Below are 15756 nucleotides of genomic sequence, written 5' to 3' on the forward strand. Positions count from 1 at the left end.
CGAGGAAATGTTTCTTGTAGCGTCTTATAGCAGGCAAATCAATAAGAGCCGGTTCGGAAAGATAACCATAGAAATTCTCCTCGACTGCACCAGATCCGCACAGAATAAGTCTCCTTTCAATAGAAATTGAAAATACGACATACAACAAAAGCCGCTTTTAAGAACGTTACCGAAAAAGGCATTGTTTATTTTGAGGCACTGGACAGTTTCACTTTCATCGTCAGCAGACGGTATGTTAAGGGTTTTCTTATATCTGATCTATTTAAAATTGACAGAATTAATAAGGAAATGCAGTGAATCAAGGGTTATGATGATTATTATTATTTGGTGGAATTCGGATGGATCATATTTTAATTTCGCGTCGCTCTACAGGGATGGGGTCAGGGATTTGAACAATCTCTAACGTTTTCAGTTGACTTAAGTGACATTTGCAAAGTTATTTGTCCTGCTCTGAATGACACTGCGGTCATCCATGCCATGTGTATTATGTTTCAAACACATTTCTGCATGTATCAGAAAAATTTCATTATGGTCAGACATTAAACACTTTAAAAGGAATAAGGGTGACTGACCCTAGGAACTTTCCTTTGTAATAAAACGTTTCAGATTGCCTTACAGGTATCTGTCACGCGTAGAACAGAATACCAGTGGATAGGAATGTCTGTTAAGAAAAGGCCGGTTTATAAGGGCTTATGAAGACAGTTAATAAAAATCATGTTCATAGCATATTCTTCGTGTAGAGCATGCGTATGTAACATATAGATCACAAAATTAACTGACTGATTATTAGGAACAACAATTCGAAATGTTTTCGATGGTATGGGCCATATTACATTATGCCTTTGTACTCATGTATCAAATGTCTTGCATTTATCCCATAGACGCTCGTGCAAATGCAAAAAATTTCCCACAAAGCAATTTGTCTGAAATATATAATGGTAACGAGAAATTTCCACGTGTAAGGCTTACCAATTATTTTGTATGGGCGTGTCTGACGTGCCTGTGTTTAGTCTCAGCAGAATAGATCGGAAAAGTATACCATCTGTGGCATATTCGTGGGGAATCATTCCTTGGTTAGAGCTGTCTAATGGAAAACGCGCTGTGCGATCTTTCCCGATGCTCGTTAGACCGGCGTTTGTACACATTTCTACGCTGAAATCCCTCGGCTGTCGTATCACTCTATAGATACAATATCTAAAGAGTATATCTACAGCGCTTAGCAGCTGACCAGGTCCTCTTACGACGGGAAACCCAGTAACATATCGGATCCTATTAGCAGCTCAAACTGGCAATAATTTTATGGTCTGTACTATGTCCACCCTAACACACAGACCGACAAAACAACTTTTATTAACACTGGTGCTATATTATTATTTACAGACTGCTTGTATGTTTGCCGCGTTGACAAAGCTAAGAGTACCTGCAACCATCGCTCTTACTGAACTGAACAATGGATAAGCATCAACTGGCGACGTCCCATGAAGACAAATGATGTCGGATAGAAATTTAAAAGGAAACTGATCTCGAAGGTGTGGGTCAGCATCGACCAACTTACTTAAGGTAAATATTGTTAATGTGAAAACGCAATAGTATACACAATGGTTCGTTTTTTACACAAGTGAAATGTGAAAAGATTTGCCTGGCTATGTGGGTAACATCAGCATGTCTAGTCAGGGAAGAGACAATGAAGATGGCGAAATGACAACTCAGAGAATAGGAAGTATCCATTACTGCTGCTCGCTTGAGAGGTGAATTTCCTATCACTCTACTTTCTGACAGAAGGGACTGGAACTAGCAAGGAGCACAGGCCCGATCGATTGACAATACCGGTATATGCCGTAGAAATTAAACAAGCGGCCAGAACGGAACGTGCTGGACCCATTACCATTCCACAGCCCACAGTTAACAGCTCCGAAAGAGCCCATCGCTGGAAGTCTTTGAATACCGCGACAGAAATCATGGAATATAGCTCCTATACCTCCCGACGACAGATGTCTCATTGTGTAATCCGAATTTTTCCGGGGATGTGAACTAGGAGTCGGATATAGTTCCGACCTCTTCGGCTGGTGGGTTATAAATCGCGGGTGGGCTAGGTCGGCAGTTGTCCTGGGAGAAAGTCGCATGTAACTTGACGGCGTCGTTTATAGCATGAATACTATGAGTAAGTGACAGGTTGGAATTACTTGTATAGGTATAAACGCTTTTCACTGCAGAATGGATTAAATACTGGAGCGCGTTCTTCACAGCCGGGAACATGGAAACCGCTATCAAGGTTGTGTGGTCTTTTTCAGACTTTGCTGGTCAAAGTGTTGCTGCAGTTTTCTGTGGGTTCCGAGGGACGTGGTTTGTACATCCCTAATAATGGGGGACTACAGCCCTGGATTGACAACCATCCCTACTACGCTAAATGTCACCGATTTTGATGATATCTGGGGAATTGAGTTTCTGGGCGGAAATTTCTCTACGGACGATATAGATTTCATTAATGTGTCCAGTGACGGGGACTTTTCAGTTTCTCAAGTGGCCGACCCCTTTGAGCTATGGAAAGCCATACCTTTAGGGATTTTTCTTGCTCTGCTATGCCTTCTGACCATTGTAGGTAACGCTATGGTATTACATGCCGTTCGCACAGAGAAGAGACTTCAAACGGTGAGTACAAAAGACGACATGTTCCAATTAACATTCTCTTTATCATATTCTTATCTTTCCTCCAACCACAAAATGATTAATGAACATTGCTAATCCCCATTCTAAATGTTCAGTTTCCGCCGGCTATCTCGTCCAGTTGGAGTGCTCTACGCCGTAAATTTAACAATTCTAAGCTGTCAGTTGAAATGGGGCTTTCAGTGACAAGGTCACCAACTAGTAATGGAACTAATATTTTACCAACAGACTGCTTATGGCGGATATCTTGCAAATCAGATGGTGAGAAGACACATGCCAGGGACATACTTGCCATATGCCTGTAAGGCATGATAACATATACATTTCAAAAATCGAGAAGCCAAAAAAATTATGACCTATCTCAGACTACAATTGATATGCTCACAGATCAGCAAATATACTTAAGGCCAGACCTGGACAGTAAAGGCAAATGATAAGCATGCCACGGACAATGATTGAAAAGATTAAATAGTCTTAATCACGATTCCGTACAACTTTTGACAGCCCACAGTCGAAATCTTCGTTTCACAGTTAGTGTTTCACATCACAATAAATCAATACTGCATTTGTTGAGAACAGACTTCTGACAGTCGCAAGCTGTTGTTCAGTTATCGTATATGAGCATCTTTTGGTGTTATTAAAACTTACTACAGTTTGCATTTGGCACTACAAAATATGCTTAGGTTTATTGTATAAACACCTTTATTCCTAGGTTGCGTTTGCTCTAACGTCAATAGGCCCTATAAGTAGAGACTGATTTTTGTCAATCTCTAACCATGGCCAATATTATCTATATTAACTTCAGTTGCGTGTCAGATTTTCGTGCATCCTAATATAATTACTAAGCAGTAAACATAAGGCCTCCAATATTTAGAGATGAAGTGAGTTTGTGGGCTGTCATTACCTCTAAATATTGAATAGGCAACACTATATGTATTGGAACAATCCGCTTGTTATTATTTCACCACCTTCCAATGCGTTTTCGATAGTGTTATTTCTTGTCTTCTTTCTAGTGAAGAAGACCAAACCGTATTTTATCATATTTACTCCTCAGAGATTGTGCATAAGAAATATCTATAAGAGATAATGGATTGATTAGAAAGTCAATTTTAAGCTTTTCCTAAATATATTAAAACTGACATATATTTGATGTAATCAAGCTGTATTCTAATCCAGAGAACAAAATGGTATGCGCATATTATTTGCGAAAGATGATCTATTTCAGTACGCTTTCCATAAATACATGAGAATGCTTTGTAATAAAATTATCTCTCGGCTATAAATGATGATCTTAAATACCCTACCTTGTTTCGCACCATTTATTTTGTTAAACTTTATAATTATGTTGTAATTATATGTAAAGACAAACAGCAACAGAGAGCAGGTATTCCAATTCTTGAAAAGAAATGCTGTAGTCAAGTCACGAACTACGTGATGTCCGTGAAATTCCGTGATAAATGAACACTTATTATAATGCTAAAGTCATTTGTGCCGATATTTCACTTTTCTAGGAATAGCATGGAAAATTTTCAAAAGATAAAATATTTATTCAACTTAAAACATATGATGTAATTTGAAGAAATGTGAACTATTGTCATAATCAGTACTTCAGGACAGAATCTGTTCCCTTTTTAGTTTGCAGCATACTAATCACATGTACAACTGATCTGACTGGGTTCCATATTCAAGTCGTTTGATATCTAATCACGAATGTGTCAGAACACATTTTATTGGGGGAAGCACGTCAGAAGATTCAGTGACTTCTTGGGTTTATTAACATGTTTTATTGATTGGCAACGAAGTTGCAATTCAAAATCACCCAATAGCTTGGCACAAAAATTAAACAGAGGAAACTGTGTACTAAACCGACGTTGTGATCTCTAAAGAACAGAGACGGAGATTGCTTGATTTCACACGTCAGTATGTATTATGAGCAGCCCTAATTATAAAATGCCATGTTTGCTAGAACACTAAATGAGAGAAGAAAGTTTAGCCTCTGAAGACAGTATATCGTATATACGTATTGGGAAATTTCCCTCAATAAGGTGACAAGGAAATTCCAATGATGCCAGGTTTATAGAGCCACAGGAAGTGGAATGCCAAAGAGACCAGAAATAATACTAGGGACTAGACTAGGCTGAGTTAAGATAAATTGACCTTCAAGAGTGTAGCCTTGCATGTTACCGTCTTAGTAGAGAAATCCAGGATGCAAGTGTGACATGGAATTGCCGCAGGCTTGCATTCTGTGTATGAAAGACGTATTTATCTGTAAAACGTATGACCTGGCGATGCACATTATTTTAGGTACGTTACTCTTAAGGCCTCTGGAACAATCAAAATATATATTATACAGATAATGCATGCTAGGGGTGGGACATCAGGAATTGTTAGCTCTCGACAAATTATATTCAACTTGGGCTTTGCTTTGCCCGACTACTTGTACTTCACACGTACAAACCGCTGAGTTTGTACGTCGATAAGGCAGCTATAACCTCCGTCCAATTGTTTACTTTACGAACAAGCAGGAGCCAGAGCTCTCAAAGGGAGATAACTGCTGTGGAACAGACGCACGTGATCGTTGGATATTAGAACGAGATCGTTGGATATTGCCTCGTGAACATGGGGTAGTAAATTGTGAGCTTCACACGTAGCTTTCCTCGGCGAGCTTGATTGTTGTACATCATGTTTTGCGGAATATCATGTGACCAGTCTCTCGACCAATGGAAACTAAGAATTACCCTATGAGGTATAATAACAGGCATTAGTCTCATGGATCTTCTTATTGGAGGCAATTCAAGGGCCTAACGTATTACTTGAGAGATACTATAATATGGTTGTTATTAACACAATCTCACCTAGTCACGGCAACTCAAATGTGTTCACTATCATTGCAAACATATCCTCTGAACGTATGATGTGGTGATTCCATTAATTCATCATTAGGTTTATATCGATTTAAAAAAGCGGCCTTTAGAGACAAATAAACTAGAACACAACGTTGCACAATTTATAATTTCCTGGAATGGTATAGCCACAATGACGTCAAGACGTATGTGTCGATCTTCGTTCCGCAATGGAAAAACGGGGCATTCACCAAGTCCGATGATGAACCATGCGATATAATCACGGACTGATTGCAAAAGGTGCATGGAGAGAGGAAGAACGGTCCCCATTGATTGTGTAATCCGTGACTGTGGCAAACTCGCTTACTTGATGCAGTGGGAGATTCGTAACTTCGTGTGATCGAGTCCGCTTCCCGTACAGAATAGCGTCTTGAGTAATGCAAGATGCGACGCGTTCGATCTAATCTAGAAATAAGAATCATTGTCTAGCATCCCATACGTGCCCCGTGGTCTCTAACGCTAACCAATGTAATCAATAGAGGGAATACCGACGTAAGTTATACTCGACTCCTGCCAGTCTACGTAGAGGCCTCTTACTCCATTTGATCAGCTCAAGATATGGCGCAATTCTGTGCTTGCTAGAGCAAGGAACTGCGCGCACCTGCCTTTATTAAACACAGAAGGACATTAAGTCGGCGACATACCAGCTTTTCATTACTCTCTTCAATTACTTGGCTTCCTATTGCAAAACAACAACATATTTGATTTTCTGCCTGGAAGACTATAGTTCTTTTTTTATGAAGGTCTCCCTAACCCCGGCTCATTTAGGCGGAGTGAAATTTATCAGAGGGAGCGTTAGAAGGCAAGCTCGACGATACTCAAGGAACTCCTGTGAAATAACGGAATTAAATCCCCAATTTAGCGAATGCTTCAGTAAGCCATTCGGCTGTCTCATTGAATCTGTAATTTTGTAATATCAAATCCTCCTTCGTTCCCAATACATCAAATCTGTCCCGGGGATTATATCGAATTTCTTACTCCTGGATGACGTTAGATCTTTTATCCAAAGCTGGAATCAAATTCATTTCTTGGCCAATCTATAGTACCGTTTTTATTTGATAATGACTACATTTCTTCGGTGGGTAATTATTTCAAAATCTTTTACAGATTTACAATATCATTTCCTGTCATAATGACAATAATGATATCTTTATTTAGCCACCTGTCACGTGATACTGAATCTGAAAGTGTAACATTGAATCAGTAGCCTCAGAAAGCAGCCTTCCCTCTTAGTATTTTGGAATAGAGATGCTTACTTTGAAATTTAAAGTTATGAAGAAATATATAATTTGTAGTAGACTGAAGTTTTGAATGCACAACTCTACCATTTGGTGTCTTTGTTATTCGATAATACAGCATGGGAAATCACACAAAAAACAGTAACTTAAAGCGCACCAGAGTGAATATCTTCCTGATTATTGAAGAAACAGGAATGACGTTGCCTGGCTCCCGAAACATATTTGGGATAAGGGCTTGTAGGTTTCTCATGAACTACCGGGAGATTGAATCTTCTCATATACTGAACAAAAATCGAAACTTCACGTACTACTTTATGTTCCAAACATACCCATATGGAACAAAGTATGTTGCTAGTGGGTAAATCTGGTTAATGGACGTAATGAGCGTACATTAAAAAACAGGATTAAGCATTAAGGTGTGCTTGCTGCACCCACCACAGTCAACAGTGACAAGATGGGGTCACTTTTTGATTTCACAGGGACATTTTGAGCATTCTAGGGTTGACGTCTCAAGGCACGAAAACTTCGTCCAAGAGCATTCCGTACCTGTTCTATGGGATGTGTGTGGTGTCGCATTCTCAATTTGGAATTGGAGACCTGGACCATGAACAGCCATGAATGACACCAGATCCGAGACAAGGTCGTGTTCACAATGATGTTTCGTATGGTCTCAGCAGTTATGCACTTCAGAATAGTGATGTTGCGGTCGTAAAACGATAACGTAAATGACTTAGCCGAATTTGATTGTCCTTAGCGTGTCACACGTGGCAACCCTTACCTGGGTTGATGAAATGTCGTAGCCATTTGATTCACACGTGTCCTTAGCTTGTGAATTGTCGGTCTACTGCATAGTATTAGACTGGCCATCCTGGAGCATGCCAATTGCGCGTTCAACATTTGTAAGAATTCTCAGCGTGTTTTTTTCTAATCACAGGAAAATGCTCCACATGAGATTGTGGTCACGTCACCTCGCACAAGTGCAGCGTCGCATTTTCACAAAAGAGCGTGATGCACGAAGCCCCGCGTGGTGCTCCTCAATTTCAATGGTCAGGTTAGGCCTGGCCATTCTGATATTCACAGGCATTAACTTGTAAATTTTCAACGTAATTCATTTTTTGCATATGTGAAGTTTTTTTTATTTTTTTGGGGTTAATGCACCAACGAAAGAAATGAGGATTTATCAAACATATATACATTATAACTTTGTTCTTAGCAGATATCTAATAGCAGTAGAAACATACTTGAATGTTTTATTTTATTACTTTTATTTACCTCAGATATGTAAATATGTACATATTTGTTTTTCATTCCTTGCAGTTGTGAAACTCACGTTTTCCATGTTGTATCTACATACCTCAATTACACGCACAATTTATAGATTCCACGAAGGTTTTGAATGAGACCTGTTAACTGTCTTAGGTAATTCCAAATTCACTTAACTACGAAGCGCATGAAAAGTAAATTTACGAAGTGAGCTCCTTGTCCGCCCACACTTGGAACGGTAATAACGTTCGCCGGAGATATTTCACAAATATAAATCGTGTCTACCTTCTAGCTTGTTAGTTTGCCAATAATTCTCCCAGGCAGCTGCAGGTCAGTACTGACAAAACCCATTTGTGATGGTTGATCTTCTAAGTAATTAATACTGTGTGGTCAACAGTCACTTGCAGCCTTTAACCTTACCGTGGCAGATCTGGCGTGTTGTCAGAATAATGAGGGCCTTACTCTCTCTCCACAGGGTTACATCCCTGGACTACTCCGTATCGGTCTAGCTATCGCCAAAGACACTGGTTTATTTAGACAAGGACGTCATTGTCCGAATAAAGATTCATATCTTCCTCCTGAGTGCAAGTGGCAGAAAGAACACAAATAAACGGACCTTTTCTGTTGTTTCAGCTAATGACACAGGAAACGGTGCTTGATACGATTTCATCTATCATATAAGCCGAAGGCTTTTCCATGAGCAAAGGAATGATTTTGTATATCGAGATTGAGATAGTGTTTCGTGATAGCATGACCCTTAAACCGATTTGTTGAGATTCTACTCACCTTTACAACTTAAATGTGTATGATGCCCTGTAATTAATCATAGCTTTTCTGCAATTCCATTCACACGAATAACACTACAACTGAGTCACGGTAAGATACAGATTCCGTGCTTTGCAAGAATATTAGGCAAGATAGAGTGCCAGATTTAACGTGATCCTCGCCTGTCTCACAATCGAAGTAAATGTAAGTTTGACTTCCCACATCCCCATAGAGCCAATATCGAGTTACCCTTTAGTATATATCTGGTATTCAGCTTACTGTTACCGTAAACGGTTAAATATGGAATATACATAAAATTACAACTGTGCACTTTAATATAAAATATTAAATGCATTTCAATCGTTAATAAAGTTTAGCATGCAAGCATAGAGCGGTGTATAGAAGAGAGAACTACGATAATAGTTATCCTAAGAGCCAGAAGAAGCACGGGCAGTTATAATGTAAAAACTACCATACATGTGGTCGACCATATATAGAAAAGTTCGAAACTGCAGTTGGAATACCGATGTAGACATTTGAAAAGGTTTTCTTTGCTTTTTCTTATACCTGTTCTCCACATCAGAATGATTTCTTTCTGATTGTCATTTTAATTTTGGCATGCATATCTGTGATTACATTGAACTAACACAATCATTTCATTCATCTGATTTCTTACAAATTGAAAGAGAAATGCCTAGAGTAGAGAAAAGGATTAAAATAAGGTCATCCAAAAGCAATACGAATCAATGGGAGCAGTAACAAAAAAGCGCTTGAAATTCATGGAATATAAAACAGTAATCCAAGTATTCCTTCTGCTTGTTAACAGTCAGAAACCTTATCTTTCCAATCTGAGGCCTAAAGCAAAAGGAAAGCCTTATTTGAATGGAGCTTAATTCAAATCCGTGGTATCCTCCTGGGACTAGAGGCAGATACTAACTAGTATTCCCGAATGTATCGAGCGGTCTCTCCTACTATTCCGGTCAGCATTAGGTTACTTCGTCTTGACAGCTTGGCAGGTAAAGCCGCTCGCTGTCGAATTTCGAACCTGTTCTCTGAGGTGAAGGCTTGTCACACAAACAATTCTTTAATCCAAATATCCAATGCACATTTATGTCTTCTTTGCCGTTCTTTGCAAGGTTTGCTCCCCTGTCGACGCTCTGGTCATTTGTATTGGATTTATTAATGTCTTCCCGGAAGAGCCGGCCAGTATTTTCACTATCATTCACATTCAATGCATGCTTGAGAATAGAGAAAATATACATGACAGAATGAAGAAGTGTTCTCATCAGAGCTACATCCATGTATCTCGCCTGTAAACGATCCTCTATTTAAGGCAAAATTTGGTATAAAAATTAACGTTAACATGGTCAAGTAAATGATTTACTAACTCAGACAGTCTGATCCAGACAAGCTATGTTAGGTTCCAGATGTATAAATATCAACGTTGTATTACAATTAAAAACTCATAGTAAAATTATGTCTGATATTATTATGTGTCAGTCATTTGCTCCATGGAAAACAATACTGGACTGAGAATTAAAACCTCACTATGTGTAGATAGTGTGGTGGCCTACAATGTAAATTACATTGCAGATTTGACGCCGTTCATCATATTACGGAAATGCAATACACAAATTGCGTCAATTGCGTTCTTCTTTTAAGTAAATGAGTATTTCTGCAGGTAGCCCAAGGGGTTGAGGTTAAATTTTGCTACTTCTTTTGGGGGAATTTTAGTCTGACATTGACTGTTTCCTGCTGTCAATCTGAATTGTGATGTTCACACTTGATCTAAATTTAGTATCAACATTTGCTTTAATAAAAACTATTTCAGAAACCAGGCCTTCCGACTTTGTCATTGAAATATTTCGCTACTAACATTTCAAGAGGTACGCATTTTACAATTTCAAGAAATCTTAAGATTCTACAAACAACTAATGAATCTATGAGTCAAATCTGAAAATATGAAACAGGAGCGAACACAAAAAGACATTCTATAGAACTTAATTATTCATCATTACTGAGTTATTTTAAGAAGATATCATCGGTATCACGATCATGAAATCATTCATCATTCTCCTGTGATTTCAGGAAAATATTATCGATACCAGGGACACGAAATTATTCATTATTCCTGAGTTATTTTAAGACGATATCATCGATATCACGATCACAAAATCATTCACCATTCTGTCGTGATTTCAGGAAAATATTATCTGTACCAGAGACATGAAATCATGCATCATTCCCCAAGGGAGTTAAAGCTAGGCTCATGTACTTAAAAATTACATATCTGGAAGTGTATTTATACAAAAACCTCAGCGGTTTCTTGTCTCACCGACATTACCACAAAGGCAGTAGTTCTTATTGAGACATGCTTGTAAATTATCCTGGCTTATTCGTAAGATCCTGTGTGTTGTATGACGAGTTGAATCAACGTCGCAAGTTATTAGTGCGAAAACTGGTACGCCATAGTTAGTGACAGAAAATGCCTTCAAACTCAAGATTTCTCTCGATGCTACTATTCCTCACAAGGACTAATCGATAGAATTTCATCTCTAATAGTTTCGGTGTTTAATGAACTATATTAATGTCAAAGGGACCACAGCCTTCTTCATCTCTACTATATTCATGGGTTACCATCCATGGAGTGTTTTGTTGTTCAACCACTTGCTTGAATTTCTCATTAATAACATTTACATGAAAGTAGGAGAAACCATATATCAATAGACTATTGGTATTCCGATAGATACAAATTGTGACACCACCACCCCTCTCCATCATTTGGCAGAATTAAACTTGTTCTCGTCTGAATACGACTGTGTGTAGAAACTATTAAACAGTAATCCTCACCAGGCACGATGTTTCTCATTTACTAAACGGTACATTCATGATCTGCTAGCTTTATACAATCCAAATATTACAAAGGCTGTGAAAGAAGTATATATCCACCTTCGCCGAAACTACAGACTCTCCAGATGGTAAATCTGATGTGGACCGATATATATATCTATATATATATATATATATATATATATATATAGAGTAACATAGAGTAAAACCAGAGCAGCGGGCACTGTATGGTAGTTGGCAAATGGCCGCACGTAGCTAGTGAAACACAGCCACTTCTCAGTTTACCAAATTTTTCTCAGTAGCAAATTAAACGCTCCTCAGCACCATGACCCTAAACAGAATGACGCACAAAAAATGCAATGATGTTAACTGCAACGTATTAGCCGGTCACTGGTCAAGAATTACTCATACTACTGCACTGTCATCACATTTAGGACACATTCACATTAACACAACACAAAGGGACCATTCCTCAGGGATGCTTAGTCCACAGGTAGAATCCTGGTTTATGTAGGAATACACTACATTTACAAAAACGTACAGCATAGAGAGTAAAACCAAAGCAGCGACGACTGCGTGATAGTTGGCAAATGGTCACACGTAACCGGTGAAGTACGACCTCTTTTCAATTTACCACAGTTCGAGTTTTATTCTTACTGTTCATGTAAATGCTTAAGGAGTAGAAAATTACACGCCTAAGGACCAAAGCGGTTTCCCGCCTGGTAGGATTTACAATAGGGATAGTTTCAATTTTTATTATAATTTTTTCTTATTTGGCTACCAATTCATGGCAAGGTACTGCTTACGGCTTGTACATAACTCACCTTGTAGCATTTGCTAGATCATGTGTGTTGTGTGACGATTTCAACAAACATTACAATTTTGGATTTTTGAACAATTGCTATCAAGGAGTAACTGAGATACCTATTTTATTATTGACATCTTATATAATACCATGGCACACGATTTGTATACTAATTTCAATCATTGACCTAAAGCATTTTCAAGTCTTTCCAACATTATTAAATTGTGACTGTTGCATGATTATGTCCTAATTGCGTGCATTACATGCTTAATTGTTCGGTGGTTTGTGTTGAACGTTCTTTTGGGAACTGGCCATGCTATTATTGACCCGGACCGTCCGTATTTGAGTTTCTAAAAATATGAATGTGAAATATTCTTTCACAAACGTGGGAGCAAAATGTATGGGGGGGGGGGGTGGGGGGGGGGGGGGGTGGGGGGTGGAATGCCATTGAGTCAGCAATTTGTTTCTACTTCGAGTGTTTTTCAGATATGTAGATCCTATCTATATTATAAACCGTCTTAGGTTTATAATAACCTATCGATCACAACCCAGTTACGTAGTTAACAAGGGTGAGAGATGTCAGAATAACCCACATTCTCTAAAGGCTGTCAGTGTCTGTTATAGCTGACGATAAACTGAGTGCTAGAAATTAATTGTGCTTAGTTAAACAATCCTTATTAATTCGTTGGTCATGTGCTGACTCTCAATGGGATTCTCGATTTTGGTCCACATACTAGGTCAAAATATATGATTCGCCTTTGATGTCAACAATCGTCCATAAGATGCATGTATAATCCTAATATTTATCTTTTCTATCTTATCTTTAGTAAAATGTATATTTAATGTCCATTTTGCCGTGCTTGTGACATGACAGGGGAAGAGTATAATGCTGAAGTCAGTTTATCACAGCCGGTGAAGGTGACTTTGTGAACGCAGCTATTGTACTGTTATAATACAGTTATTGGAACATGTAATGTAGTACAATGTACAATTCAATCGAACCACAAAAGTTGGTTTGTATGGTCGATTTAACATGAAAAGAGAAAAGGAAATTACACTGCATAATAATGGTTTTACACCAAATGTAGCCCTAAATTGAACTTGACCTTAGACAAGTTAGTCTTCTCGCGTATTTTTAGAGGATTTGTTTCTTTAGCTTAAATATGACATAGTGGTCGATTTTACGTTTCAGAAGAAGCTTTAAATTCAACTGATGTTTAATACCGTACTCGAGAAGTGTACAATTATACGCTGGTGGCCAGTTTCCTGAATTAAACTATCGATCTTTCACAACCTGCCGACAAAATTCATCATCGCTTCTTGCATCCGTAATTTTCACTTGAAATAGTTCATTTCGGAGAATGCATTCATAGACCTGTATGTATATGTATTTGAATGATAAAATGACATGTTTCAAGTTGGTGTTTTCTTTGATTTTATAATAGTAATGATATATAACGCTGCAATACTGTGTCGCCATACATAAGTACAGCAGTACTGATACATAATAATTCGGGACTGATATATAATTTGACAGCACTGATTTATTAATGCTGATAAAGGTATATATATCATTTGACATGGCAGTAGTGATGTATACCCGGGCTCTGCCCGGTTTCCTACCACCATAATGCTGGCCGCCGTCGTATAAGTGAAATATTCTTGACTACAGCGTAAAACACGAATCAAATAAATAAATAAATAGTGATAGATAAGGAATTATTATACCTCAGAGTGATTGTTAGTTTCCATTGGTCAATACAGGGTCACATGATATTCCATGATATACAACAATCACGCACTCAAGCAAAGGACCGTCAGGCTCACAAGTTATATCCCACGTTCACGAAATAGGAAATAGAAAACGATCTCGTGCTCTTATCCAACGATCACGTGCGTTCCTATGTGTACCTCTCTGATGTCTGATTGCTGGTGAAGTAAATAACCTGACGTAACCAGCCCTGATATTGTTGTACAAATTCAGCGATTTAAAGTACCTTTTTTTTTCGTATAATAAAATATATGGTGCATGCTAGGGATCAGGTATCAGGATTTGCCAGCTCTTGACAGGTGATATTCAATTCTTGTTTCGCACTGGTTGAATATCACTAGGCTCGAGCTGACAATTCCTGATATTCCATCCCTCAACATACACTATCTGTATAATATGTCACTACAGGTACATGTATCATATGTGTAATATAACAGAAAATAATGAAGCTTTGCGTGTATTATACCCAGCAGAATCACTGAGTGAAGCTAGAAAAGTATAGGATGAGCGAAAACTCCGGTGACTAATATAACTTTTATTTTACCATTAACCAGCTTGGTGTCTGTAGGGGCTTGTCAAAATTGTAAAACTGAGAGTCAAGGATCAAAAAACATATTATATATATAGGTTTGTGTACAGTTAGGTTACACTTAGCTGTCGTCTGTTACATACACCTTTATGATGACATGAAGTAATCTTTAACGGGAATGATAAGGATGCCTCGGCTTGTCATGTGGACAAAGAATGCTACCAACGTAAATATTCCATGATTTAAAAATGAGTATTCGCATGAGCACAATTCGGGTAAATCATGAAAAAAAAACGGTAAGACTGATTGCAAAGCTTGTCAGAACACATGGTAAAAATCTTACCAAATCTGGAAAAGAATTTCTTGCAAAATCTGAATGTAAAATTAGTCAAATTTATCAATTACCAAAGATGTACAAATCACCTAAAATTACAGAAGCTGTCAAAGGACGAAATTCCGGGTGCGTCTCTATTCCCAGTGAGGCAAGCCTTACATTCAGACCCATTATCACTAGACCAATATGCCCCACCGGAAAACTTCAGTGATCTTAATATTTTACAGGAACCATCTATTAACCATTTGCCTTCTTGCTTCAGAGACGAACTTCATTTTTTTAAATATTTAACCGAAAGATACCTTATGTAGTTTGACCTATAAACGACAAGCAGCATCATATCACATGACTTAGATATAGAAATTTTGACGTACAGGTTATCTGACTACCCAAACCCCAATAGTGAAAGCGTCAGTACTGATAGTGGATCTAATCTTATATTACAAAACAATTCTTTCCAAACACTAGGGACTGCAATGACAGCCAAATTTGTCCCTAAATTTGCCACATTGGCCTTTTGCGACAAGTTAAATAAAAATTTGTTTTTGTGGTTTATGGACATGTCGTTCATACTCTGCGACACACGAGGGTCTTTCATTAATTTCGTGTGCATATTTCTACCTCAAGGGTCAGT

The 15756-nt window shown here is 38.2% G+C and overlaps 1 protein-coding gene across 1 annotated transcript in view; it reads left to right on the forward strand.

Moving 5' to 3' along the window:
• Positions 1-2541: 2541 nt before the first annotated feature.
• Positions 2542-15756, forward strand: part of LOC135471088 (histamine H1 receptor-like) — a 49463-nt gene continuing 36248 nt past the window's right edge. Inside the window, exon 1 of the mRNA XM_064750135.1 lies at positions 2542-2649. Within this exon, the coding sequence (XP_064606205.1) occupies positions 2608-2649 (42 nt within the window). The 5' untranslated portion in view covers positions 2542-2607. The remainder of the gene's footprint in view (positions 2650-15756) is intronic.

Source organism: Liolophura sinensis, chromosome 7 (genome assembly GCF_032854445.1).
Source record: "Liolophura sinensis isolate JHLJ2023 chromosome 7, CUHK_Ljap_v2, whole genome shotgun sequence".
Classification (NCBI taxonomy): domain Eukaryota; kingdom Metazoa; phylum Mollusca; class Polyplacophora; order Chitonida; family Chitonidae; genus Liolophura; species Liolophura sinensis.